The sequence below is a fragment of the Pyrus communis genome, chromosome 17, assembly GCF_041283825.1.
Source record: "Pyrus communis isolate YQ-2024b chromosome 17, ASM4128382v1, whole genome shotgun sequence".
Taxonomy (NCBI): domain Eukaryota; kingdom Viridiplantae; phylum Streptophyta; class Magnoliopsida; order Rosales; family Rosaceae; genus Pyrus; species Pyrus communis.
In genome coordinates this window covers 4,366,502-4,391,146 of record NC_142581.1, presented here as the reverse complement: position 1 = coordinate 4,391,146, position 24,645 = coordinate 4,366,502, and the positions used below count along the sequence as shown (strand labels likewise).

At 36.9% G+C, this 24,645-nt stretch overlaps 5 protein-coding genes and 1 non-coding gene across 6 annotated transcripts; 2 read left to right on the top strand and 4 right to left on the bottom strand.

Annotated features, from left to right (window-relative positions):
* Nucleotides 1-2,082: 2,082 nt before the first annotated feature.
* Nucleotides 2,083-3,088, bottom strand: LOC137708719 (uncharacterized). The gene is made up of 2 exons (XM_088688847.1): nucleotides 2,929-3,088; nucleotides 2,083-2,553 (listed from the first exon to the last, which is right to left on the bottom strand). The coding sequence occupies exons 1-2, from the start codon at nucleotides 3,039-3,041 to the stop codon at nucleotides 2,325-2,327; spliced, it is 342 nt and encodes a 113-aa protein (XP_088544973.1). The 5' UTR covers nucleotides 3,042-3,088; the 3' UTR covers nucleotides 2,083-2,324.
* A 76-nt stretch (nucleotides 3,089-3,164) lies between these two features.
* TRNAI-AAU (transfer RNA isoleucine (anticodon AAU)) lies at nucleotides 3,165-3,238 on the top strand. Its single transcript has one exon. It is a non-coding gene; the product is annotated as a tRNA-Ile (tRNA).
* A 1,776-nt stretch (nucleotides 3,239-5,014) lies between these two features.
* Nucleotides 5,015-6,158, bottom strand: LOC137709229 (MYB-like transcription factor EOBII). The gene is made up of 3 exons (XM_068448327.2): nucleotides 6,017-6,158; nucleotides 5,705-5,834; nucleotides 5,015-5,570 (listed from the first exon to the last, which is right to left on the bottom strand). Exons 1-3 carry the CDS (start codon nucleotides 6,156-6,158, stop codon nucleotides 5,015-5,017), a joined length of 828 nt encoding a protein of 275 aa, XP_068304428.2.
* Nucleotides 6,159-8,923: 2,765 nt separating this feature from the next.
* LOC137707937 (tRNA (guanine(26)-N(2))-dimethyltransferase 2) lies at nucleotides 8,924-14,216 on the top strand. The gene is made up of 12 exons (XM_068446880.2): nucleotides 8,924-9,502; nucleotides 10,260-10,562; nucleotides 10,670-10,757; nucleotides 11,015-11,136; nucleotides 11,253-11,392; nucleotides 11,486-11,558; nucleotides 11,906-11,994; nucleotides 12,088-12,193; nucleotides 12,629-12,841; nucleotides 12,929-13,123; nucleotides 13,371-13,448; nucleotides 13,635-14,216. Exons 1-12 carry the CDS (start codon nucleotides 9,407-9,409, stop codon nucleotides 13,869-13,871), a joined length of 1,740 nt encoding a protein of 579 aa, XP_068302981.2. The 5' UTR covers nucleotides 8,924-9,406; the 3' UTR covers nucleotides 13,872-14,216.
* A 240-nt stretch (nucleotides 14,217-14,456) lies between these two features.
* Nucleotides 14,457-17,541, bottom strand: LOC137708865 (UDP-arabinopyranose mutase 1). Its single transcript, XM_068448025.2, has 4 exons — nucleotides 16,913-17,541; nucleotides 15,467-15,717; nucleotides 15,209-15,377; nucleotides 14,457-15,026 (listed from the first exon to the last, which is right to left on the bottom strand). The coding sequence occupies exons 1-4, from the start codon at nucleotides 17,537-17,539 to the stop codon at nucleotides 14,691-14,693; spliced, it is 1,383 nt and encodes a 460-aa protein (XP_068304126.2). The 5' UTR covers nucleotides 17,540-17,541; the 3' UTR covers nucleotides 14,457-14,690.
* Nucleotides 17,542-19,479: 1,938 nt separating this feature from the next.
* Nucleotides 19,480-22,157, bottom strand: LOC137707948 (cytochrome P450 85A). The gene is made up of 9 exons (XM_068446894.2): nucleotides 21,730-22,157; nucleotides 21,235-21,556; nucleotides 20,903-21,052; nucleotides 20,561-20,806; nucleotides 20,376-20,462; nucleotides 20,210-20,288; nucleotides 19,998-20,104; nucleotides 19,764-19,888; nucleotides 19,480-19,677 (listed from the first exon to the last, which is right to left on the bottom strand). Exons 1-9 carry the CDS (start codon nucleotides 21,918-21,920, stop codon nucleotides 19,590-19,592), a joined length of 1,395 nt encoding a protein of 464 aa, XP_068302995.1. The 5' UTR covers nucleotides 21,921-22,157; the 3' UTR covers nucleotides 19,480-19,589.
* Nucleotides 22,158-24,645: the final 2,488 nt, after the last annotated feature.

The window sequence follows — 24,645 nt, the reverse complement described above, 5'->3', positions numbered from 1 at the left end:
CCTAAATCCGCCACTGCACACATCTATTTTACTTTTCACACACTCTTCTGATTTTTTGACTATTTGATCGAATGAATTAAAGAAGATCAATGACAAAAAAATAAATAAGAGTGTATGAGAGGTAAAACTATATGTGTGAATAGCAGTATCCATAAATTTATAGGGAATGAAAGAAGTATACATACACTTTAAACTTGTAAGATAGTAAAAAGTTAAACAGTTATTAGTTAAAGAGAAATATTGTAACGTACCCTTTTATTTTTCATTCAAAAAATCAATCGTAAATCAGATACGTAAATTTGAATTCGAGTGTAAACTCAAGCACTTACTCTATATATGTCACATACCTATCTCGGTGTTAAGTAGACCTAAGTGCATTTTCAGGCTGAAATGTGAATCTTAGAGAAGAAATTCAAGATAGAATGAAAAGAGATTTTTTTGATCCAAACTCAAATGCAGGTCGCAACTGAACATGACTCAAAGCTCAGTCCTACATACCCAAAATACATTTGAACTCTGGTTTCTTTAGCTTTTGTCCAATCAAGTTTGCAAGTATCTTCTTAGTTATGAGAAAGGTATAGCACCTTGCAAAGTCTGCTATCCAAGTTGAGTATTTACAACTGGGAATGGCTGTCCTCGATTGAACATCGCTGCGTTTCCATACATGATGTATGCTATTAAAACACCGGGATATACATCCGGGCGTAGGTAAGTTATTCTCTGAAAGAGGAAACACGTTCCTTATTAATCGCAATGTCATCCCAAAAATAGTGAGGGCTAATATAGCATAGGATACCCTATACTCATAGTGGCACATATCCAATTCACCACAGCAGAACTATCGTCTCAGTGACCTTAGTCAAATTGGGCTGCTCAGTGCACCAATAGGCAATAGCTGGTTCATGGTGCCTTGTCACTTCGCATCATCTCTAAGTTTATACATGGAAATATGCACAGCACAATTGAGATATGATTCCTCCCACTAACACAATAGTGCCGTGCTTTAAGCTTCACCTGTAACACATATGACTAAGCTTGGAAATCAAAGCGACATAGGCTAAATGCAAGGCCATTCTGCCACTTACAATACCTCGTTACGTATCCAAGTATAGTTTCAATAGATGAGTACTAATATAGTTCTTGCAGCAGAGAAGTGGGAGAAGTTAGAACTATCACCCCTCCCGTAACCAGATCAACATTTTTACTTCTCTGCCTACACGTAGAAGTTTCACTTAGCATGGAAGAAGGGGTGAAGCTTGTATGAGCTGTTCCAACCAAATGGAAAAGGGGTGCTTATCTGTTATCCATTAAAACAAGAACCTTCCTACCAATTTCAAAGGGTATATATACTTTCCTGTGAGCTGCTATCTTTGGCAAAAACCTTCTCTTTCCAGCTAGCAATTCACTTCCTAGCAGTTTTGCATCAATGTCCAATCTACCATTTATCTTACAACACGTTCTCGAGATCTTAATTTCCTAGCTCAAAGAAAAGAACTGTGGTGGTGGGGGGAATGAAGAAAGAACCGTTCAATGTCACTTCTAATAACAACCAAACTTTACTAGGAAACTCATTCATAAGTTAATAAGTTATAACAGTGCTTTCAAATCTGTGCAGCGGGCGCACCTTCAGATCAGTTGAGGCACTGTATAGACCTACTGACCACATAAAAGATCACTAGCAGGAGCGGACGGAAGGATAGGAGGGAAGCCGTTCATCTGACCTTGAGATGAACTTTCATATTATAGCCCCCTATGCTTCCTATTTGATTCTCTGGCTCCGCCATTAAACAGGCAGCATAAAGGCATCAACCAAATTCAAGCACAAAACATTATATCAGGTTTATCAAAGATGAATATTCCACGAAAAGGGAGAAGATTAACATAGGACCGTAAGAACATAAAACGAATTCAAGCATAAATATCACTGTCAAGGATGAATATTCCAATAAAAGGGAGAAGAATGTAGGAGTTAATACCACCGCCACTAGGAAATTCATCTAACCAGGGAAGCTAGAGTTGCACAAGTAGTACATATGCAGCCTCTAGCACTGACATGTATGGAAAACTATGAATGTACACATATCATATGAACCGCTCTTGGGAAATTATTTATTCCAAATTATAACAAGATTCACAATGTATATATGGATTATGAACCGTTATATCCCTACTGTTTAATTTGGGTACGTAAATTTCACTGCTCTATATCACCCGTACCAAACAAGTATGGTGACGGAGGACGAAGAAAGCTTTGACATTGATTAATCTTTCTAAGATAACACAAATAGCCTGATCAAGTTTTAGTTTACACAACTTCAACAAACTCAAACAGACGTTGGCTTAGAGCAATCGGGGCACGAAAAATGACCTCTAGCTTGACAATAGGTGCAAGAGATGGATCTTACTTTCGATCCTTCACCCCCAAGCGATTCATACATGTCGTCGATGAGATTTGATCCAAGCATTTCACCTTCTTTGATCAATCCAACTCCTCTACATCTTGAGCATGCTATCATCCTCAAGTTGCCACATCTCTTGCACATTCCCAAGGAACTGAACATCCAAAGGTTTCATACACACAACACATAAATCAGAACAATAATCCTCGAGACACCAAATGGTGCGTTGGTGCATGCATCAAACTCCTTACTTGTTCTTAATAAATAAGGTTTAAAGCAAACGCTAATATTAGTCAAACACTGTCGTGTCATTTAGTTAGCAAATTTGGTGCCTGTAGCAATAGCATTACTCAAATCATGAAAAACATCTAATCATACTAGGAAGTTGGGAACTTTGCATTGCTAAGTGGGTTATTTGTGAAATTCTTGGAAACTAATCAGGAGTTGGTGAAGATTATAAGCTCAAAACATTAGAAAGAAAGAATGGCGTTTAATGAGAATTAAGAAATGGGGTATTAGCAAGTGTTACCTGCGCTGACAGGCGGAGATGAAAGCGTCGATCTTTGGGGCGGCAATGGTGGCGCAGAGGAGCAGAGTTCCGACTCCGAATCCGGCCAGCTCGCTCGCCGTTATGTTATCCATTTGCTTTGGTCTCTGTCCCTGCTTTCCTTTACGAAGGGCCAGAAATTGCTGATAAGTGAAAAAGCGCCTTATCTAAAACTAAACTCTGATATAAACCATAGTCCGTTGTTATCAAACAACAGCGGCCTATTAGCTCAGCTGGTTAGAGCGTCGTGCTAATAACGCGAAGGTCGCAGGTTCGAGACCTGCATGGGCCATTTTTTTATTTTTCTTTTCTGGGCTAAATTTTAGCATTACGGGTAAATCTATCTAGCCCAAGTACATTTTGAGTCTTTGACAATTTTGACAATTGTGTTTTGCAGCCCGCGTACTTCTCTCGTTATAATTCTACGAGCCCATAACTAATTATATTGGTAGATTCAAACGTTTAATAACATGAAAAAAAGTTAAGGAGATCATCTTTTTAGATTACATATTGTAAACCACATGATATAGCGGTTGATAATTAAACTCTTTCTTTAAATCACCCTAACAACATTTTCCTTTACAACTAGTAGTCTTGCCGTCGATTTCCCTCAGTTTCTTTTCTTTTCTTTTCTACATTTATCTTTTTACCAACTCTTGTAAGGTAAACTTAAGAAGCGGTAAGATTTGAATTGCGGTAAAAATTGGGGAACGACCTGCATGCATGTATCTTAATTAGCTCTTAATTTCCATTTACTTGCAGGCTTAAATTGATTTATTACAGTATATAATTACATATAGTAGTGGTATATGACCCAACTGATCTGAGTGACTACTGACTGGAAGCCTCTGATCTTTTGCCTTCACAATCAATCAGTTGTGGCTTCTACAACCTGCCTACCTCTTGTCAATCAACTTTCAAATGATATATACTTATAAGTGGTCAACTCTAGGTCATTGACTAATTTACTGGTCAAGACTTTGTCACTTTAGAAGTCAATACCGGCCAAAGGAAGAAGGCCAAGGAAGAACATGTATGATCCATGTTTGACCTATAATCTGTTCAATAATTCTATTCAGTGGGTTCACTATATTTTCTTTTTACCAATAATATGTAGTTAAGGCGTCAAACAAGTCCATTAATTTTGATGAAATTATTAGTTTCTTCTTACAAAAGTAGATTTTATGGGATCTTAATATTGTGACGAGAAATGCTAAAGAGATTCTCTCAAAAATTGAGTTTTTTCATCAATTCTCTTTCTCCCTCATGTTTTGACACAATATTTTGTAGTGCTGGCAGGGAAATTAACGTTAAATTGTGACGTATCAAATAGTTCATAAAGAATTCTGCTCAGAAGAGTCTTCTTAGTATTTCTCTATTGTAATATAAAGCCTGATATTCTAACAAACTACAACAAAAAAGACCACTATTGATAATGATTAGTTTTTATTGTGTATATAGACAAATGACTTTGTCTATGATGAGGTTTTGATCAGTGCAGCTACTAATGCGTTTTCAGTCCTTTTGATTGGGGTTATTGTGATAAAATCAAGACTTTTTCTCGACCAATTACCATTAATTTTCCATCTAAAACTAATTATTAATTTGTTGCAAAACAAAGTTTCCAATGTTTAGAGATCAGTGCCTTTTTAAAACAAGTTTAATGCATGAAACTGTGTTTTCTTTCCGATCTTTCTAGTCTGTATGCTGATTAGAAGTCCACATGTACTGTGTTTTCTTCCTCATTTCCCACTGATCACTCGTCTAAAAAAAAGTTAAATGGATACATACGCTAGGAATATATAAAAGACCACACTACCTTTATTTATCATATATATATATGCAAATCAAAATTAACAATGGTACAATAACGCTTTCGAAACATAAACCAGCATATAGAATTTTATTGATACGCTTATAGCTAACTAGCTAGCTGGATCAGAGGTTCATCATCGATCGTGTCAGTCGGCGAGATAAAAATAATTTTAGTACCAATGTAATGAATGATCAGCATTTCTAATCAGAAGATGTGGCCTCCTACATTGGAGAAAGTGTTGGAGTGTCCTCCTCAAAATAAAGCAGGTGAACTAGTTTCGCTTCCATTCTGCAATGATATATTGCTCGATTCCCCTCCAGAAGATAAAGCTGCAGTAATTCCTTGATTATTGATCTGCATGGCTGCTTTGTTGCACTGGCTTAAGCTTGTGTGTTGCTGCAAATCCATTCGACCGCTTACGTCGTCTAAGTTCCAGAGCTTATAAAACCCTTCTTCACCTAATAAATCTGACCAAAATTCCACACTTGCTTGGTGCATCAATTTTGGCAAGCAATATTTGTCTTCCTCCATATTTTCTTGCCATGTTGCTTGTGTTTCGTGGATATCAATATTATTCATATTGCTTATTATTCCTTGGCTGCAGGCTTCCCAATGATGGTGTGGTGTAGTGGCTCTTGCTTTCATGTTTTGATCTTCCTCTAATTGTTGTTGTTTTGCTTTTAGAATCTCTGCTTTTCGTTTCTCTTGCTTCTGAGTGCATTTCTCTTTCTTTTTGAAATGGGTTCTCCAGAAGTTTTTTATCTCATTGTCGGTTCTGCCTGGCAAGTATCTTGCAATGGTGGACCATCTGTAAATTCATATAACAATTCACATTAGAAATAAAAAATACTGTGTACTTTTGATAATTATTTAATCGAGAGAGAGAGAGAGAGAGAGAGAGAGAGAGAGAGAGCATTAGTTAGCTAGGGTATTATTACTTACTTGTTACCCCATAAAGCATGCAATTCAATGATGATGCCTTCCTCCTGAGGTGTTATATGCCCTTTCTTCAGTCCTGGCCTCAGATAATTCACCCATCTGAGTCTGCAACTTTTCCCATTCCTGTTCAGACCTGAAAATAGTATTTTTGTTAAAGAAGAAAAAACCCTAAGTGAGCATGCATGCATGTCTAAGATTATCAGTTAATCCGAAATTAAAGCTCTCATAAACAATATATCACATTTAAATAATTAGAACTGGTGTAAAAAAAGTAGTTAAAAAGCAGTCAACAGACTAGTTAACTTGATTGATTACCTGTAGACCTAGGCACAGAACTCCATCTTCCATCTCCATGTAAGGTGACATATTCACTGAGCAGCTTATCCTCCTCAGGAGTCCAAGGACCTTTCCTCCATCCTTGTTCTCCAACACCACCCCAACCCATCATAGCTACCATCTTTAAGTTCGCACTTTGATCTCTTTCAACTCAACTCAATAAGTAGTACTTGTTTGTTTTCTTCGTATTCTATCGCACACCGGTTATATTGCACAATGCATGGCTAGGTTAACTTCCTGTTATATATACACATAATGCATGGTATATATCCTCCCTCTGAATCAGTGACTTGAATATTTAATTTGTTTGGTTTAATGCATTTTGATGATCTCAGTCAATATCTTTGAATCGAATCTCTGCTTCTGTCTCTCTCCATATCATAAAATCGAATTGACCCTTCCCTCTACAAACCTGAGTACACGTGTTGAGACATGGGTCTCAACCAGCTCAACACCTTTTTCCAATCACAGCAGAACAGCAGGCTCATCAAACCCTACTCCGCATATTATATGACATCACCACCAATATTCCTTGTAGCCACAAAGCTACATTTCGATAAAATAAAATTAAAAAAAAAAAAAAAAACACAAAGCCACATTGTATAAGTTGTCTGTCATTGTTATTTAAGATTAATGAAGAAGTTTCTTAATAAAGAAATGAGTAATATTAAGGAGATTAAATTTGTAAACTAAATGATATATCACAAATTAGAATAAGCATGTTATATTAACGTGTAAGTAATAAATCAATCATCAACTTCCATGTCCTTTAGTTTTCAAAACTTTGTCCACAAATTTAGTCTCCCTAACATTACTCTAAAGAAATTAAGCATAAAATCTTAACTAAGCCGAAATGAGTTAGTGGGTTGTTGATGTCTCCTTGGACAGTGGCTTTTATCCAACTAGGGTTTAACATCTGTGATAAAAGTATTTGCATACTTAAGCAGCATTAATATTGTTAATGGTTAATGACCTCTATTTTTTTAAGCACACAAAGAAGTTTCTAGGATGCTATTTAAGGTAATGGGGGGCATAAAGTATTGAAAGGAGAGGGGATTGATGAGTCACCTATCCTACACCTGGCCTTTGAACTTTGTTTAAGTAACTTATTTGGAAAGTTGAGAAGTGCTTAATTGGCTTAGCTCATTTGTTTATGCATTCTATGCCTAATATAGGTAATGATGTATATAGAAACTATATATTAGTGCTAATCTTTGAAAAGATTACATAAGAGTTTCAAGATCTTGTCATGCTTAAAGATTCACTGTATAAAATCCTCGATTGATGGGGCCGAAGAAAAGAAAATAGTTTATAAAAGCTTTTGCTCCTCCTTACCCCTTTGAGTACTATTACTTCAGCAATGACCTCGAAACCCTACTTTATGTTGGACAAAACTGGGAACTATCCCTATCAATCTAACCCATACATATCTAAACATTTTTGTCCATCAATTAACATTTAAAATTAATTGAACCTCCTTCATCTATATATGTTATATGATATTATTTCTGCTTAATTAAGTGGATGTCAATATATATATGGCTTCTCGAAGGATCTAGCTGATTACAATTTACACCATGAATTCATTTGGGGTAGCTAGGGTTTTTTGCAGATTTTATATGGTAGGGAGCATAATCATAGAAAAAGGCTTTAGAATTAGTTAGTGATTAGGTAGGTAGTGTAGCACACTTTGAACCATATAATGTTCCTAGCTAATAAGTGACATTTCTTTATTGTTAAATTTGAACGATGTAGAATAATCATGAATTCAACAGTTAAGATCCACTGCAATATGGAGGATTACCATCAACAGTGGATGCTTAAATCCATGTCTGTCGGCTGTACAACAAATAGAAAATTTGAGAAAATCCTCAAAGCCTACTCTTCGTCTTTCTATTGGGAGTAATATCAGATTTCATAAATCTGATATTATAAGTTTAGAAATGATAAAATGCATGGCTTATAAGAAAATTGTCGAGAGAATTTCTTATTGGAGATGCAAATGCATTCAAATGAACACTTTGCATTTTTGGTTAGCAGAAAAATTCTCTGATGGACGAGATGTAAAATAAATATTTTGGTCAAAAAAAAAATTGTAAATAAACATGTAATTTTACATTTTTTTAGAGGTGAATCCCGCCAGTTAGAGAGGGAAGATATATGTTTAGGTATGGTGAGGTTAATGTCACCCAAATTGGTGGTGTTGGTAGAAAGAAGCTCACCAGAATTTGGGCCATTTAGTGGACTGGTCGATTGAGGGCTTGTAATGCAATGTTTGATTCATTGGAGGCCATCATTGGGGGGCATACTATCATCATCAAGTGAGGAAAGATATGTTTTGGAGGAAATGTTTGGGCTTGGGAGGGTGTGGAAAGAGGGGAGAGGCATGAGATGCCCGGTGGGTCGGCGGGTGGTTAGCTTTTGTGGAGTTGGATTCAAGCCTGTGCTTGTTAATTGGGCTCTATACTTTTCCTTTTGTTGTTACCTTCTGTTTTCCGGTTTTTTTTTTTTTTTTTATCAAATTTTTTATTTAAACAAATGATATTATTTACACTAAGCGGATGGGATGAGTTTAACCCCACAATGAGCTAGAAATAATGTATTTAAATTTGCCTTTGGCAAAAATCAAACCTAACACTTCACACTTTACAAATGAAGAGGAATACAATTAGACTACATTGAAAATATATATAGATATATACAGATTAAGGATCCCTATAATCATATAAAAAACCGTAACCAAATAATATTCATAATTTTTCGTTACATTTAAAAATACTTGAACTTTTATTCCAAATCCAACCTTCATGCAATTATCCACAATTATCGAATTTTACGGATTAAATTGCCATTACCATATTAGCAATCTCTCTCTCTTCCGCGAACAATCTCTTAAAAAATGTTTTTGTTTCCACTTTTTTGTATTTGGAGCCCCGGATTGGGAGTTACCCGACACCCCACCCAGTCTGCGCACTACCTCCATAACTTTCTGTTCATGTTAGCGAAAACCCACCGTTATTTTCTAAAGTGTACCGGGTGAGATTTAGGGTTTAAGCCGAAAAAGGAGAAAAAGAAAGGTTTCAATTTATCCGAAAAATCAAAACTTTTATCGCGATTAGCAGGAAAAGATAGGGTTTTCAAATTAATAAGCATATTTGTTGTCTGCATATAAAAAGTCTTCAGTTTGATGCTAGTTGCACAAACTCGCAGACTCCCTGCACAAATTCGCAGACTCCACCCACAGCTTCCATAGAAGAAGAAGAAGAAGAAGAAGGGGAAGAGAAAGCCTCCTGCTTTTTACAGTTCTGCGTTTGTTCGCGGAAGGAAGAGATTCGGGGGTGGTTTTTGTTTGCATGAAAGTGAAGGAACATGACGACCGATCTCAGTGATTATGCCATCATTAAGGAAGGAGAGGCTGAGATTCTCATGCATGCTAAGAACCAAGTCTTTTACAATAAAACTCAGGTGCCAAAATCTTCTCTTTTTGTGATTTTTTGAATTGGGTTGTGAGGTTTGATGGGATTTTTAGATGCAATGTTTGTGGGTTTTTTTTGTGTTTTGAGTTATTCTGAATTGGATGTTTGCTGGGTCAGTGTTAGTTGTTCAAAAGTTGGGATTGGCTGCTGGGGAAATAGTGTAGCAATGGGAAAGATTAACGCTTAGAATTGAAGAATTTCGATATGCGAAAGGTTTTGTTTTTTTTATTAGTAATCGTTGAGGAATGTGTGTGGTGGAGCCTTGTAGTGTAAAAGTTAGTTGTGTCTCGCATTTGGGAGCATTTGGGTGGAGCATTTGTGCCAATCCATATGTTGAATTATGTATTGCTCAATTGGCTTATCATTTAGTATTTCTGCTTACGCTTTATATATGGAGCGCAAATTAAGTAAGGGCAGAACAGATAAACAAAGAGAGTATATTTGAAAGTTCAACCTAGATTGGATGTGCTTATAGACAAAGCAAGACTAGTTAACCTATAGATAAGCTTTAACTTGTCTACAGCCCTGTGGTCTTTGTTTTCGAAGAGTTAATCCCGTTTTGATTATGTTAGTAGCAATTTTCTTCGTATAGTAAATATTATGTAGGGGTGCTTTTCAACATGGGTGATTGTTCAGTTTTTAGCATGAGTATGTGCTGGTGGCATTTATTCACTTCAGTTCGCTGGCTGACTTTTAGATTTTGTAATTTAGAGGGAATGTTGATTTTTTCAGTCTGTAATTATTAGGTTAACAACAGAGACATATCAGTTGCTGTTCTGAGGACATTCATAACCAAACGCAAGGAGGAGCATGAAGCAAGATTGTCCAAGAAAGCAAAACCTGCACCGAAGGAGTCTGACAAAGATGCTTCAAATTCTGTTGTAGAAGAAGAACCTAATGAGCCTGCCATTAATGAAGAAAAAACCAATGGAGATTGTGAAATGGCAGCAGAGATATCACAAGATGAACCATGTAGCGTTTCAGAAAAACCAGACAAGGTCACTGAGGGAAAATGGCGTGGGGAACTGAAGCCACCAAGAGTTCTTGAGGTTTTTTATGAATTTTGATTCGATCAATTAATTAGTTTCTTTAGTCTTTGCTCTTTACTCTGGAAGATGTCTATTCACATTTCTGTTTTGTATCATTTTGTTCACAGGCCCTGTCAGCTTCTGGTTTAAGAGCTCTTAGGTATGCTCGTGAAGTGGAAGGAATTGGTAAAGTTGTTGCTTTAGACAATGATAAAGGTAAGTTTTAGGTTGTCTCTAACTACTGCACTTAAATGTATATGGCCATTTTTAGTGTTAACCTTTTAAAGATTACTTTGTTTGTCCTGAAAAGAAATGAAGAACTAATGGGCATTTAGACCCAAATTAGATGAGATTATGGACTTCTAGTTTCTATTTAAATACATATTGATATACATAAGTTGTAGCTGCATATGGGCTTTTCTAATTACTTGTAAGCATCATAACAGTTATCACCAATGTTTGTCTTCCTTCAGGTGCAGTTGAAGCTTGTAGGAGAAATATCAAGTTCAATGGTTCAGTTGCATGTTCAAAGGTGGAATCACATCTTGCTGATGCTCGTGTGCATATGCTCACCCATCCAAAAGAATTTGATGTGGTATGCTTATGCTGTTTTATATTCATCACTGCAGATTAATTTCTTTGGGTGGATTCCTATTATTTTGACACTTCATAAGGCAGTAACATACTCTTTGCTGGTTATTGGTGTTTCAGGTTGATCTTGATCCTTATGGTTCTCCCTCTGTCTTCTTGGACTCTGCGGTTCAATCTGTTGTTGATGGAGGATTGCTAATGTGTACAGCAACTGATATGGCAGTGCTATGTGGTGGAAATGGGGAGGTTTGCTATTCAAAGTAAGCAGTAATATCTTTCTGCTGATATACTTTGATTGAAGCATTTTATTCTGATTCTTGGACTTACTTATCACGAACTGTTTTATGGATTAGATATGGTTCCTATCCATTGAGAGGGAAGTATTGTCACGAAATGGCTTTGAGGATCCTCCTAGCTTGCATTGAGGTATTGTTATGTCCTTGATTATAGCTTTTAACTAGAACGTGCAAACCACTTGAAACTTGTTATTAACAATTTAGCCAGAAGGGAAGTAGAATTGATACTGCATTTGCCTTGGTAATATAGTTGTTGGCACGTCTTTTCTATGGCAACTATTTACAGCTTTATTGTGGGGTGTTTCGTTTGCATAATGATGATGTGGATAATAATTTTAGGTTTTCAATCAAGTTTAGATTGAAGGTAGATTGAACTTGAAGAGTACCCTTATTGGACCATAATTTATATTTCAGTTAATAAAAATTGTATATATTTCTTTTTCAGTGCACGGATAATTTCTTCTTGATAAAATGCAGAGTCATGCAAATCGTTACAAACGGTACATTGTTCCTGTGCTATCTGTTCAGATGGACTTTTATGTTCGAGTTTTCGTCCGTATCTACTCGTATGTGACCTATTTCCTTTTAATTCACTAAATGTTATCTATCTAGGCTTCTTTCTTTTGCTGTTAACTGATAGTTCAAATAATTGGTTGCAGTTCTGCAAGTGCAATGAAGAACTCTCCCCTTAAGCTATCCTATGTTTATCAGTGCATTGGCTGCGATTCATTTCATCTTCAGCCTATTGGAAGGACAGTCACAAAGGTATGGTGCTGATATACCATACCTTGGGAATTAGGTTGTGCTTATGTATTCATGACAAATATCATCTAAGAAATGTTCATTCTCTTGCTTTCCCTGAACTATATGTAAGTGCCGTCTAAATTTTATTTGTAACGAAGACTTTGAAAAGTTAAGTAGAGAGTTATGAGGGTTGATTGTTTGAAACTATCTTTTAGGAGAGTTAACCTCAATGGTAGGACACACATTGATCTTCATAGTTATTACTCTATTATTAGCAAACTTTGCCCCCCTGCAGAATATTTTCATGTGTATGTGTTGAGTATGTTTGACCACTTTGATTTTTACGGCTTTACCAAGAGTTATTTGTCTGTTGAAGTCTTGTAGCTTTAGATAATGGATTTATTTTCTCATCCTAGTTTGTATCGATTCTGATAAGGAATCCCTTTACATTTTCAGAACACCAGTGTAAGATATCTACCGGGTTTTGGTCCCGTTGTTCCTCAAGAATGCAGTGACTGTGGGAAGAAATTCAATATGGGTGGACCTATATGGTCTGCTCCTATCCATGATCAAGAATGGGTGACTTCCATACTATCTGATGTGAAATCTATGAAGGAGCGGTATCCCGCTTATGGTCGCATCTCTGCTGTACTAACAACAATTTCAGAGGTGTGCCCTATGTCTTAATATTTGTCCTAGTAGACAAAAATTAGTTGTGCTTATGCAGTTTCACTGATGTGTCTGTATTGTTTGCAGGAACTGCCTGATGTTCCTTTGTTCTTGAGTCTGCACAACCTCTGTGCCACATTAAAGTGCACTTCCCCATCTGCTGTGATTTTCCGTTCTGCTGTGATCAATGCAGGGTATCGTATATCTGGAACTCACGTAAACCCATTGGGGTTGAAATCAGATGCTCCCATGGATGTCATTTGGGACATAATGCGCTGTTGGGTGAGCAGTCTTTCAGCTCTCATTTGTTTCTCGCGTCATGCGTGTATTAATTTTTCAATAGTAGACAATCTTTTAAGATCCCTGCACGTAGATTCCTTCCTGCCCCCCTTTTAACAGTGTGGTTCTGTTGTTGCTTGCTCCGTCTCTACTCTGTAAATTATGTAGACTTTCTATGAGATTAGTGCTATTTACTATTTCGTTGCATTAGGTGTGTGATGGTATCTTATTGAGCCTTGATTTTGTGTAGGTGAAGAATCACCCGGTGAAACCTCAGCCAGCGGATCAGTCAGGAACCGTGATACTTGCCAAGGAACCCATCCTTCAAGTATGTTTCTCCCATTTTTGGATACGAATAATGATTTCCTTTTTCTTCTGATTATACTTTCCTTTTCTTCTTTTGGTATGTGCATGTAATTTCATGGACTAAATCAACCCATGTGTGAGTGCGCATTTGAGCGGGCAGAGAGAGATATCTAACTTACCACTCTTTCTGACATTTTCTCTTTTGCAGGCTAACTTTGCTCGAGCTGTTGCGTCTCTTAGCAAGGCACAAACCAAGAAGGTAGCACGCTTCCTTCCAAATCCAGAAAGGCACTGGGGGCCAAAGCTTAGGGCAGGTCGTACAATCACCAGCAAACACATCTCTCTCTTGGGTCCGGAGGCTGTCAATGGACATCTTAACCATGAAGATGGTGAGGAACATGATGCCAAGCGTCAAAAGATTGAAGACCAACCCACCCCGAAGTGAAGAAATGAGCGGTTTTAAGTTTGTCGACCAAGTTGACCTTGAGCTCCATACTCCCATTACCGAAACAACACACATAATCCTTCGTCCTATTCATTTTTACTTGGAGACAGCGGGTGGAGAGAGCGAGGCTTCTTGCAACCATTAATTAAGCCATGAGCAACTGGAGCGGCAACTTTCTATTTAATTAGAAGCCAATTTTCAGCAACTTTTGAGTTTGATACACCGTTTTTATTTATATTTGCATACCTTTTGAGTTTGTAAGCAATTTATCTTGGTCACATTGGCTTCAATTTTGATTCCATCCTTCAATTCAGTCTGATATTAAATAGTGCAGTTAAAGTTCCAGTTTCTTATCTCTTATGTTTGAGTTATTTCACATCAAACAATTCAAACATGAGTATATGGGCTCTTGGAGCTCCCTTCTTGTTTATCATAGTTACTATTGAATGAAGAGGAGCCGGCGGAAGATAAAAACTTAGATGCAATCGAGCGTATATGAATGCCAATTTATAAATTGACTCAACAGTAATTCCATTTGGACACGTAAAAGTAAAATTGACATTTCCTATCGAGATGGTAAAAACCTTGACAATGAACTACTACGTACTTTTATTGCACTAAGCTCATTGGAGAACGTTAAATAAAAATTACATCTGCCGATATGCAACTGAAAGCGATGACCAAACTGGCTCAGGAGGAGGGTAAAAAACAAAAGATTACAGTCACTAAACTAACGATAGATATAACTCCCAGAAGGTACAGTAAAAATATAAAGAGCAAAATGCAGTTAAATCAACTTTTTATTTTTATTTTTTTTCACTAGGCCTTGCCGTTGGCCACTTTGGATCCAGGTCCATTAGGGTTGAGCTCATCCCAAGCTTCAATCCATGTTACCATGGCGTCGGCGAGCTTGTCGAAGTAGGGATCCACCTTGCTGAGCTTCTCCTTGACCTGCTTGGAGAGCTCAATGTAGCATGCTTGCACGGTGGTGCAGTCTTTGGGAAGGACAGCAGATTGGAAGAATGGGATGATCTCTTCCTGCCAGAAGATGCCTTTGTACTCCTTCCTCAGGTTCACAAATGGGTTGCTGGCTTTGCTGTGGTAGATATATGGCAGCCCTGTCTTCACTCCAAGCCCCAAATGATCTGTTATCACCTGAAATTTTCATGATAATACATACTGTTAATCTTTAGTATCAAGTATGACACATTGTTCTGACCAACTGACCTAACCGATATATGCAACATAATATATTATTCACATGAAAGAAAGAACAATGGAAGAATTAGAAGACATATGGGCATATTGTATGGTTAAAACAAGAGAACAAAGGGAACCTTGGTGCACCAGCCAGCCCACATATCGTCGTAGCGTCCAATTGGCTGACCGTCACCCATTAGTCCGAAGTACATAGCAGGGCCGATGAGGTCACGGTCGAAAGCCAAGTTCATCCCACACATTGGGAATAATGTGCCCTTTGGGATTGTCAGAACAGCATCCACAAACCTAGTGAAAGCGTAAGCATATAATGTTAGGAACATATATTGCACGATGCGTACAATGCAAGATAGGTTTTTTTTTTAGGGAGTGTCTACCTTGTGTTTCTCTCAAGTGGCTTCACAAGCTGTGTTGGTGCATCATAATCCGGGATATTGAGCCAGAGACCGTGAGAGACAGCGGTCGGAACACCCTCACGGAGACTGAAAGGGTATCCACGAACAAAATCCGCACCGTCTCTGAAGGGTTCATACAGCGTGTTGAAGAAAAATGGGGTCGATGGTGCAAGGAGGTTCTTGATGTGTTGCTCCAGTGCATTGATTGGTTTGCCAGATGGGTCTGTTGCAACCTAGAAGTATATACACACAGAAAATCATGATAACTTAAAAATAAGCCAACAATTTCAGAGTTGTAGTACAAACAAATTGAAATTAAGTGCTTCAGAATTGGGAGGGGAAAGGACAGAAGTAAGTTGTACATAAAACAAATGCATATGCTATATCTATATCTAGGAACAAAACAAACAAATATAGTGATGGAAGAAGTCCAACAGAGAAGTTAAACAAGTTCAGTGTTAAAAATATTTTCCAAATTTAAAATAGTGGGATGGATGGGAACTTGGGAGGGAGGGATTTTCATGCAACAAAGATGTCTATGCAGTGGCGACATTCTAAACTAATCACATATTAATATGTATGAAAGTTTAAAGGCATGACAATGTGAAATTAGTTTGGACACTAATCACACATTAATGTGTGAAAAGTTAAAAAACATGACAGTGTTTGAGTAGTGTGAGATAACGACATAGTGTCATTGTATGCAAGTTTCTCTGTATAAGAAGAGACATATTGCTATTGAAATTGATTTAAGATAGGGATTTACCTACACACAAATCCTACTGTGGTGATGTGCAGTTTCATGTGTTTAACTTTGCAAGCATAACAAATTAACATTATTCAATCCAGATCAAACTAGATGCCATCAGTGCTATCTACATACAATCTCTAACAAATTAAGGACTCTTATTTCATTTTATATGGGACTTTACATGTATTAGGCAATAGTCATATAATTAAAATATACAAAATCAACAATTAAACATGGGCGGATCCGTGATACCATTAAGACTTATATTTGTAGGAAAGAAAATGGACGAATACGGGTTTACTAAGGAATCCTAAACTCTTAATCCAACGGTCATATGATTTCAGATTTGAATAATTTTTTGTATATAAAATCTTTAAAAGAGACCTATAAAATAAACAATTCGGATTGTTAAGATACCTTACGAAATGAACTCCACAGATTATAAAAATTGAGTTAAAAAATAGTGTCACGATCAATTAAAGAAAAGAAAAATCGATAGAGACAGAAGAACGTGCCGCATGATTTATTCAGTCACCCATATTTTACGCAAAACCATGAAATAAAAGATCAAATAAAACCAAGACCCAGACTTTAAAAACTCATAAAAAAAAATCAAAATCCAAAAACAAAACAAAGATTGGAAAAACCTAGAAAAATAAGAAAAGGAGAAGACATACAAAGCAGTCATCGTCGATGGTGAATATGTACTTCTTCTTGGAGACCATGTATCCGAAGCATCGGCAGGCAGAGTCCTTGAACGAAATGCAGGACGACCTCGGACCCAGAATCTTGTTAATGTCGTTGCGGTTATAGAGCTCGTAGTCGTAGCCGTCCGGGACTTTGATGGTCTTCGACGGATCACCGTCCTGGACGATGATGAGGTGATAGGGCTGCAAGAACGGCCTCCACATCTCCAGGAAGTCGAGGTTTCTGATGGTGGGGATCACAATGTCGAGCTCATCCGTCAAAAGGGGTGTCGCGGAAGCCATTGGAGGATCGAAATGCGCAAGGTTCACAGAGAGAGAGGGGGAGGGGGAGGACTGAGAGGCGTTTGAAAGAGGAGAGGGAGTTTGAATAGGAATATAAATGAAGGGGGACGTGGTGGCACGTGAGGAGGCGGAGGAAACGGCACGAGTGTGGGTAGGGAGGAAACGTGTACGAGATTTAAAGGTGTAAGAGAATTGTTCAACTCTTACAAAAGCAACCTGGGATTGAGAACTGCAATTGCAAAAAGACCAGATTTTGATTTTATGAGTGTTTAAAAAGGACTTGATTTTAGCTTTTTGGATTCTAATTCTAGTCATCCATTTTGAACCTTCCACGTGTTGTTTACGAATAGTTTATGGTATTCGATGCGAGATTTTTTTAGTATGATCACCGCACTATCACGTGTTGTTTACTATTAGTATAGGTTTGGTTTGAGGGAAGAAAAACTTCAATGTGGCAGTGAGTCCCTTCTTTGACCTCATTCTGTCTACAAACACACAAAAATATACAATTCTAATATTTTGGTTAATCTGACACTACTCATGTTAACATGATACATAACACCTTTATTGGCTTAGTCTACATGACCGACCACGAGGCATCCCTATCGAAGATTGTTTCTTAGTTTCATACATATACTTTGTCATTCACACATATTATAACATGTGGATTAGTAGCAAACGTAATTGTGTGATTGTCATACTTAAAATTTTCTCTATTTTTTATCACTGCATTAGCAGTATTTCAAACTTATCATACATTGTTTGAGAAGGTTAAAAGTTACGACAGGTTTTGGAATTTCTTAGTAAACTCGATGACTGAGAGTCGATCTATCCCCACAAAACATTTATCAGCTTTCACATTGGTAAAAAGGTGCCTTCTGCGTTGCTTTGAACGTTTAGGATAGATTGGTTGCTTTCATGCACAAATTTGCAAGGACGATGATAAATAGGCGCGAAGGGGAACTGTACTAATTGTGGACTTGGATTTTGACATGACACAAGAATATGCTTTGGTCCACAAGTGAGACATCACATAACTCCTTTTTGGTCGATAGAAACATAATATAACATGTAGATAGCGCTTTATTACAGTGACGGAAAATAATAATGTTTATACAATTTGGTGCATGTTAGATTCTAACAAATTTCTTTTCCTCTTCACATTTAACAATTAAACTCTCAAACGCTATCATTTGTAAAATAACATGATATAGCTTGCATTAATTACGAGTGTATTACCGTAAATTAATTGAGAATGTGTAAGTTCAAGGTTAATTATGGCAACCACTCTTCAACTTATACTCATTTTTTATTTTGGTCATTCAATTGAGTTCTTATATTTTTATGCTTTTTTCATGTAACTTCCCATTTTAATCCTCCGATGTTACGATTTCGTGACTTTCGTTACAAGTTGACCAGCCTCTAATGTAAACTGAAAAAAAATAAAAGAACCCAAATTAACCACAAGTGCTAAACCCATTGAACAAAGGAGGAGCAATTGTTGAGTACAGACAATCTGGATGGTAAAAAGAACAAATAAACAATAGATTCGGAGACGAGAAAAGTTTTTCTAGCATGCATCAGTGTAATGTACATTAGAATCTATGGCCTTCAGATTCTTCATTGTTGAATTCTTGGACAGACATCTAGCTCTCTATTCACATAAAGCATGTCGGACAGCAGTGCATGATAGAATATTCGAGGATACAAAAAGCGTGTGGGATTAGAAAGTTACACATGTAGTAGCGTAGGGGTTCGAGTTTTTCTTTGCGTCCAATTCAATTCACCTTAATTCCTGCAATTCATTTCGGGAGGCTTAATCTTCATATTAAGCAACCTATTAAGCTTCAAGAAGCTTTTACGTTTTTCTTCATCCATCAATACTCAATCGAGTTTTTCAATGACCAAGTACAAAACCCATATGGTCTAGGATTTCACTTGGGTACAACTTGGCCCATTAAACAATGGACATCTTCATTGCTTAGCCCATTAAATAAATTTTGGTTTAACCGTTTTTTCAGTGCTTCTATTAGGTTTGCAAACAATATCTTGTTAAGGTCTTAACCGGTGAATTGATATTGACTTAATTCGTTAACGGATTCTTCATGGGTGACTCGATAAAGACACGTTTTGTTAACAGGTTGTCTCGGAATCTGTTAATCTCGAGTCATCTTGTGTTGGGTTAAATGAGCCGTGCAAGAAATTATCATGACTAATTTGCAATGCAAAAATTATAATATCCAACAAAAGGAAAATGCTCAAATTCCATCAGTTTTTCTAATATGTTAGCACCTTATCATACATCATATTTCTCTCACATGCCCTATATACTATTTTCTCTATTTTTTCCATGTACATATATTAGTCAATAAGATGAAACCCTAAGGTGCAGTCCATTCGGTGCCTCTACTCTGGGAAATTTCATCAGCTTGTCTCCCCCAACTTCTTCCCACCTGCAAGCAAATAAATATTACAATCTTATCTTTAATAGTAAACAACATGTCTTTTACCTTAGGTAAAAAATCAGATCAAAAGCTACCTGTATCTAGTTACAAAGTAGTGCAGGAAAGTCGAAATTTCTGCCATTCCCAGCTCCTTTCCTGGACAAAGCCTAGTGCCCCCTCCAAATATAAAGAAATAGTTTGAAGACTCCAAGCTCTTGTCCTGCATTTTGCATTCAAACCCGGTTTAGAAATTCCGATGTTCAAATTTCAAGTTTATTTCCATCGTCGAAGCTGAGGAGTCAGACAGAAATACAAAGAGTTTCACTAACCAGCCATCTCCAAGGATTGAAGGTTAATGGTTCCGGATACAGAAGGGAGTCATAATTAATCTCTCTTGTATACACATAAATTCTCCACCCTTTTGGAATCAAATATCCTGTTTAAACATAGAAAAAAAAATGTTATAAATCTTTAAAATAACATTAAAGGACGAACTCAAGCCAACAAGACTCTCTGCTTATGTAAGATATATTTTCCTTACCATTTAGTTCCATATCTTGAGTCGTTTTCCTCAATACCCCATTCACAATGGTAGCTAATCTTGAGGTCTCAAATATAACCTGCAGGGTAAAAACATAACACGAAAGATATTAACAAACCAGAGCAAATGGTAAATCCAAAATTTTCAAGGGTGGGAAATTTCTTACCGCACGAGTAAACTTCATAGATTTCAAGTCGTTCCAGTCAATTGGGTCCTCTGGGTTTTTCTTTTCTCTAATTGCCAAATGCTCTTTCTACAAAATGTGCAGTTAAAACGTCAGAAACCGAACTCCGAAGGTAAGCAAGTTTGGGCGAGACTATTACCAAAAGCAAAAACAAACCATAAACTTACTCTGAGTTCTTCAAGCACTTTGGGATGATCATGGAGGTACTTGACAGCCATCATGGAAGTAGTGGAAACGGTCTCATAACCCGAATACAAAATCGTGACGACCATATCGATTATTTCTTCGTCGCTGAGTTTGTGTTTGTTTTCATCACTTGTCAGTAAGCAGCCAAGCATGTCTCTATGGACTTCTTTGGAAGCCCTTCTCTCTTCTATGAGTTTTTCCAACATGCTTACAATATTCTTCCTTGCCTGCATATAAAATGGTTCGCCAATCTCAATTGCTGGACCTTCCACAACAACGTCCATTGGAGATTTTGGTCACGAGAAAATAAATCAGATGCATACCTGAAAACCGCGGCAATAATTCGTGCCAGGAAGATCAATAGGCAATGAAAGAGTGCCTAGCACAAGCTTGAAGAACTCTGTCTTGAATGCTGGAGTAATTGAGCTTGATTCAATGCCTGCAATCTGCTTCAGAGATGATAATAGTGCCATCTGTATAAAACAGTTGAAGAAAAACTGATTAGACCGGTGATCAACAAAGCAATAGTATCAGAACATGTTTACTATCCGAAATCAGCGAGTAAAAACACAAGTACTCCGCAATCAGAGTCGAACGAACTGCAGTTCGACTCTGATTACGGATTACATGAAAGATGGGATGCTGTTACACAAACCTCTTTGGTTTTTTCTTGAATGTTGATGACTTGGTTGTCCCAGCCAGCGAGGTGGGATGTCATGAACTCATCAATTTTGGGCAAAATCTGGTCTCTGATCACGGTTGGGTTAATGATGGCAAGCAATGCGCCTCTCATGTACTTGTGAGTGGAGCCATGGACTGCGGCAATGTTGCATTTTCCCAAAATATCCAACATGGATTGTGGGTAGCCAGGAACCAGCCCTTTGGCTTCATTCATTAGGATGTATCTGTTCACCTCTGGATCCATGGATACCACTGTAGGGCACCCCAATATGTGGGATTTGAAGAAACTCCCATACCTGGCAAAAATTCAATCAAAATTATACAATATTTTGCCAATTTAATTTACGAAAAATGATACACACGACTTTTCACCCGTTATACACATATGTTTAATCATGACTGTTGTTTCCGTTATACTCAAAAAACCAACTAAACGTTAACAGAGGAGAACCCAAAAAAATATAATCACCTTGCTTTCTGGTTTTTCAGGAAGTTTGGGCCTTGTTTGAGAAACTCAGTAGTTTCACCAAAGACTGGCCAGCCCATTGTGCCTGGAGGGAGGCCCTTCTTTCTGTATCTAACTTCATTCCATCTGAGAAGAGCAGAGCAGATGCAGACCAAACAGAGGAAAAAGATAAGCACTATCATGAAGACAGCCATTGATGCTCTGCTCTCCTCCTAGAAGCTGCAAGGAACCCTAGACAGAGAGAGCATTCAATGGTATGGGCATGCTCTAGTTTTGTGGTGTAGCCAAAAGTGTTTCACATATACATATATAGGAACAGACCTCTCCCAAGTCTCAACTACCATACGAGAGAGAGAGAGAGAGAGAGAGAGACCATATTATAGGCCAATCCATGCACCCTATACAAAGTGAGGGACCTTATCTATGACCTCGAGCAGTAAAAGCTCACTTGAATGACTATAAAGTGTTTAGTTCTTTCACAAAGATTAGTTAAACGTCTTGTTATTGATCTCTCGACGTGCATATATCATGAAAAAAGTTGAGATTTTATCATAAAATTATTTAGCAAGGTGAAAAATGCTAAAAGAGGCTCCCTTAAAAGTTGGACTCTCTATTAATTCTCTACTACCTCATTTTTTTTCATAATGTTTTATAATTTTTGTACATAAATTAATATTAAACGGTAAGATGATAAAGAATCCTATTGAGAAACTCCCCTTTACATTTCTCTTGGCAACAAAAGTTAAATCAATCGAGAGTTGATAAAAATTGTGTGTCCACTTATTTGTGATCAAATATGAATCCACTCTTATAAATTAAAGCAGTTTAAAATATTATGTGTTAAAAAAAATAAAATTAAAATCACTCTTTCCAAAACTTTTAACTTATCTTACCGCACGACCCAACAAAAAGATTTGAATTTCCAAGCCAAAGCAATTGAATAAACAATGATTTGCTCAAAAGTGAAAAAAAGTTTTTAACTATCGTATTCATAAACTAGTTTAGATTTCGGAGGAAGGATGCTGTGGAAAATTTACTGCTGTAATATTTAATTTCGAGGGTACAAGATTTCAAGAAATGAACTAGGGTAACTCTTAACTCCAAGTAGTAAGTTTGAAAGGCACATGCAGACCACCCTCTAGGGCCTAAAAGAAAAGTGAATCCCTTTCACATGTTCGTCAACAAGATCTGGCAATGGAATTGCAAAAACCAGAAGAAGACACAGGAGCTTGGTTACCATGTGAATAAGAGAGAGAGAGAGAGAGAGAGCATGTATTCTTTTGGCTCCCTTCTAACTGCTAGTCTGAAAATTGGACTGCCCCTTGTTCTAGTTTGAAACTGTGGGCTGATTTAATCACCTTCAAGGGAAATATATATAGAGTTCCAAATAATCTCAAAATACCATAAATCTTGCCTCGTCCATGAGTATGAATTAACATATTCCCTAACTCTGACTGACAATCAGATTTTGAATCTGAATCATTAACCGAGCTGATATTTATCTAAATTTGTGATACATTTAGAGTATGACAGTAAGAGTATCCATCGTGTCTAAATTATCGTTATCATATAATGAAAGCATTCACCTTCTTGCTTCAGTGATAGATAAAAAAAAGGGCCACAAACATTTAACATCCCACCCACCATCGTTAGCTATGTTTAAATGCCGTCATTAGTAGGGAATCTTCACCATTAACAATCAGGTTAAGAAGCATATGCAGACTGAGCACAAGAACATCGATCCATACATTGTAACATTGTTTTCAATCATAATTTACAGTACAGAATCTGCAGATTATATGCATCACGAGCACTCCTTTTTCCTTATCTTTTGGTCGATGGATAACGATATATGCGAGCGTTCTTTAAAGTATTTAATGGTAGCCATTAATTATCTTTGCAAGATCTAGTACCATAGATGGTAAATTGGTTGATGAGAAGAAGATTGTCCTTTGCTATTAAAGATGGAATCAGACTTCGAAGTATGATGAAGTATATACCTTTACGTGTTCTCACTGGGGTAGGTCTAAAAGGTAAAAGAAAACTATAAGGAGTGAGGATCTTCATCGGATATTCTTTGTGGGAATTCCAGGAATCCTCAAATCACATCCGTTTATCGTATATCGTGTGGTTATAAATCATTGCAAATTTTTTTTATTTAAAATTGAATATAAACAGTACCTGACAAAAACTGACTGTACAATATACGATAAAAGGATGTGATTGAAGGATTCCCTGAATTCTCACAAAGAAAATCCGACGAGGATCCTGAGTGAACTAAAAGCACTCCTCAATAAATCAATATATTGAAACATAAACTTCAAATGTCAAATATATGAAAGAGAAGTTTGGTCACAAATACAACCATAAACCCTGGAGTGCTAACTATACCTATCTAGTAATAGAAGTTTTCCATTAACATCTTTCTACTTGTTTTTAATGAATAATTTGTTGAGAAATAACTATACCTAGCTAGTTATAGAAAATTTCCATTAATTTCTTTTAACTTGTTTTTTATGAATAATTTGTTGAGACATGCTAAGGCGACTCTCTCAAAAGTGGAGCTTTTTATGGACTCTCTGCCACTTCAAGTTTTTTTACACAATGTTTATAATATTAGCATGAGAATTGATATTAAAATGTAAGATGGCAGAAAGTCCATCAAAGTTTTACTTTGAGAGATTTTCCTTAGCATTTCTCTAATTTGTTTCAATAGAAGAAATGTATGATCACTTATTGTTGGGTATGATATTAAGGGTGTAGATTAAATCAATGTGCTATTAATGTTTCAGATTCGACGGTGAGTGACCATGTATCCTTAGTCACCAGGTGACTACGAGAACATGATTGTTTTGTTTCAATACTAACTAGGCTTTTTCTCCAAAGTCGTCCCTGAGATAGATACAACTCCTTACTTTA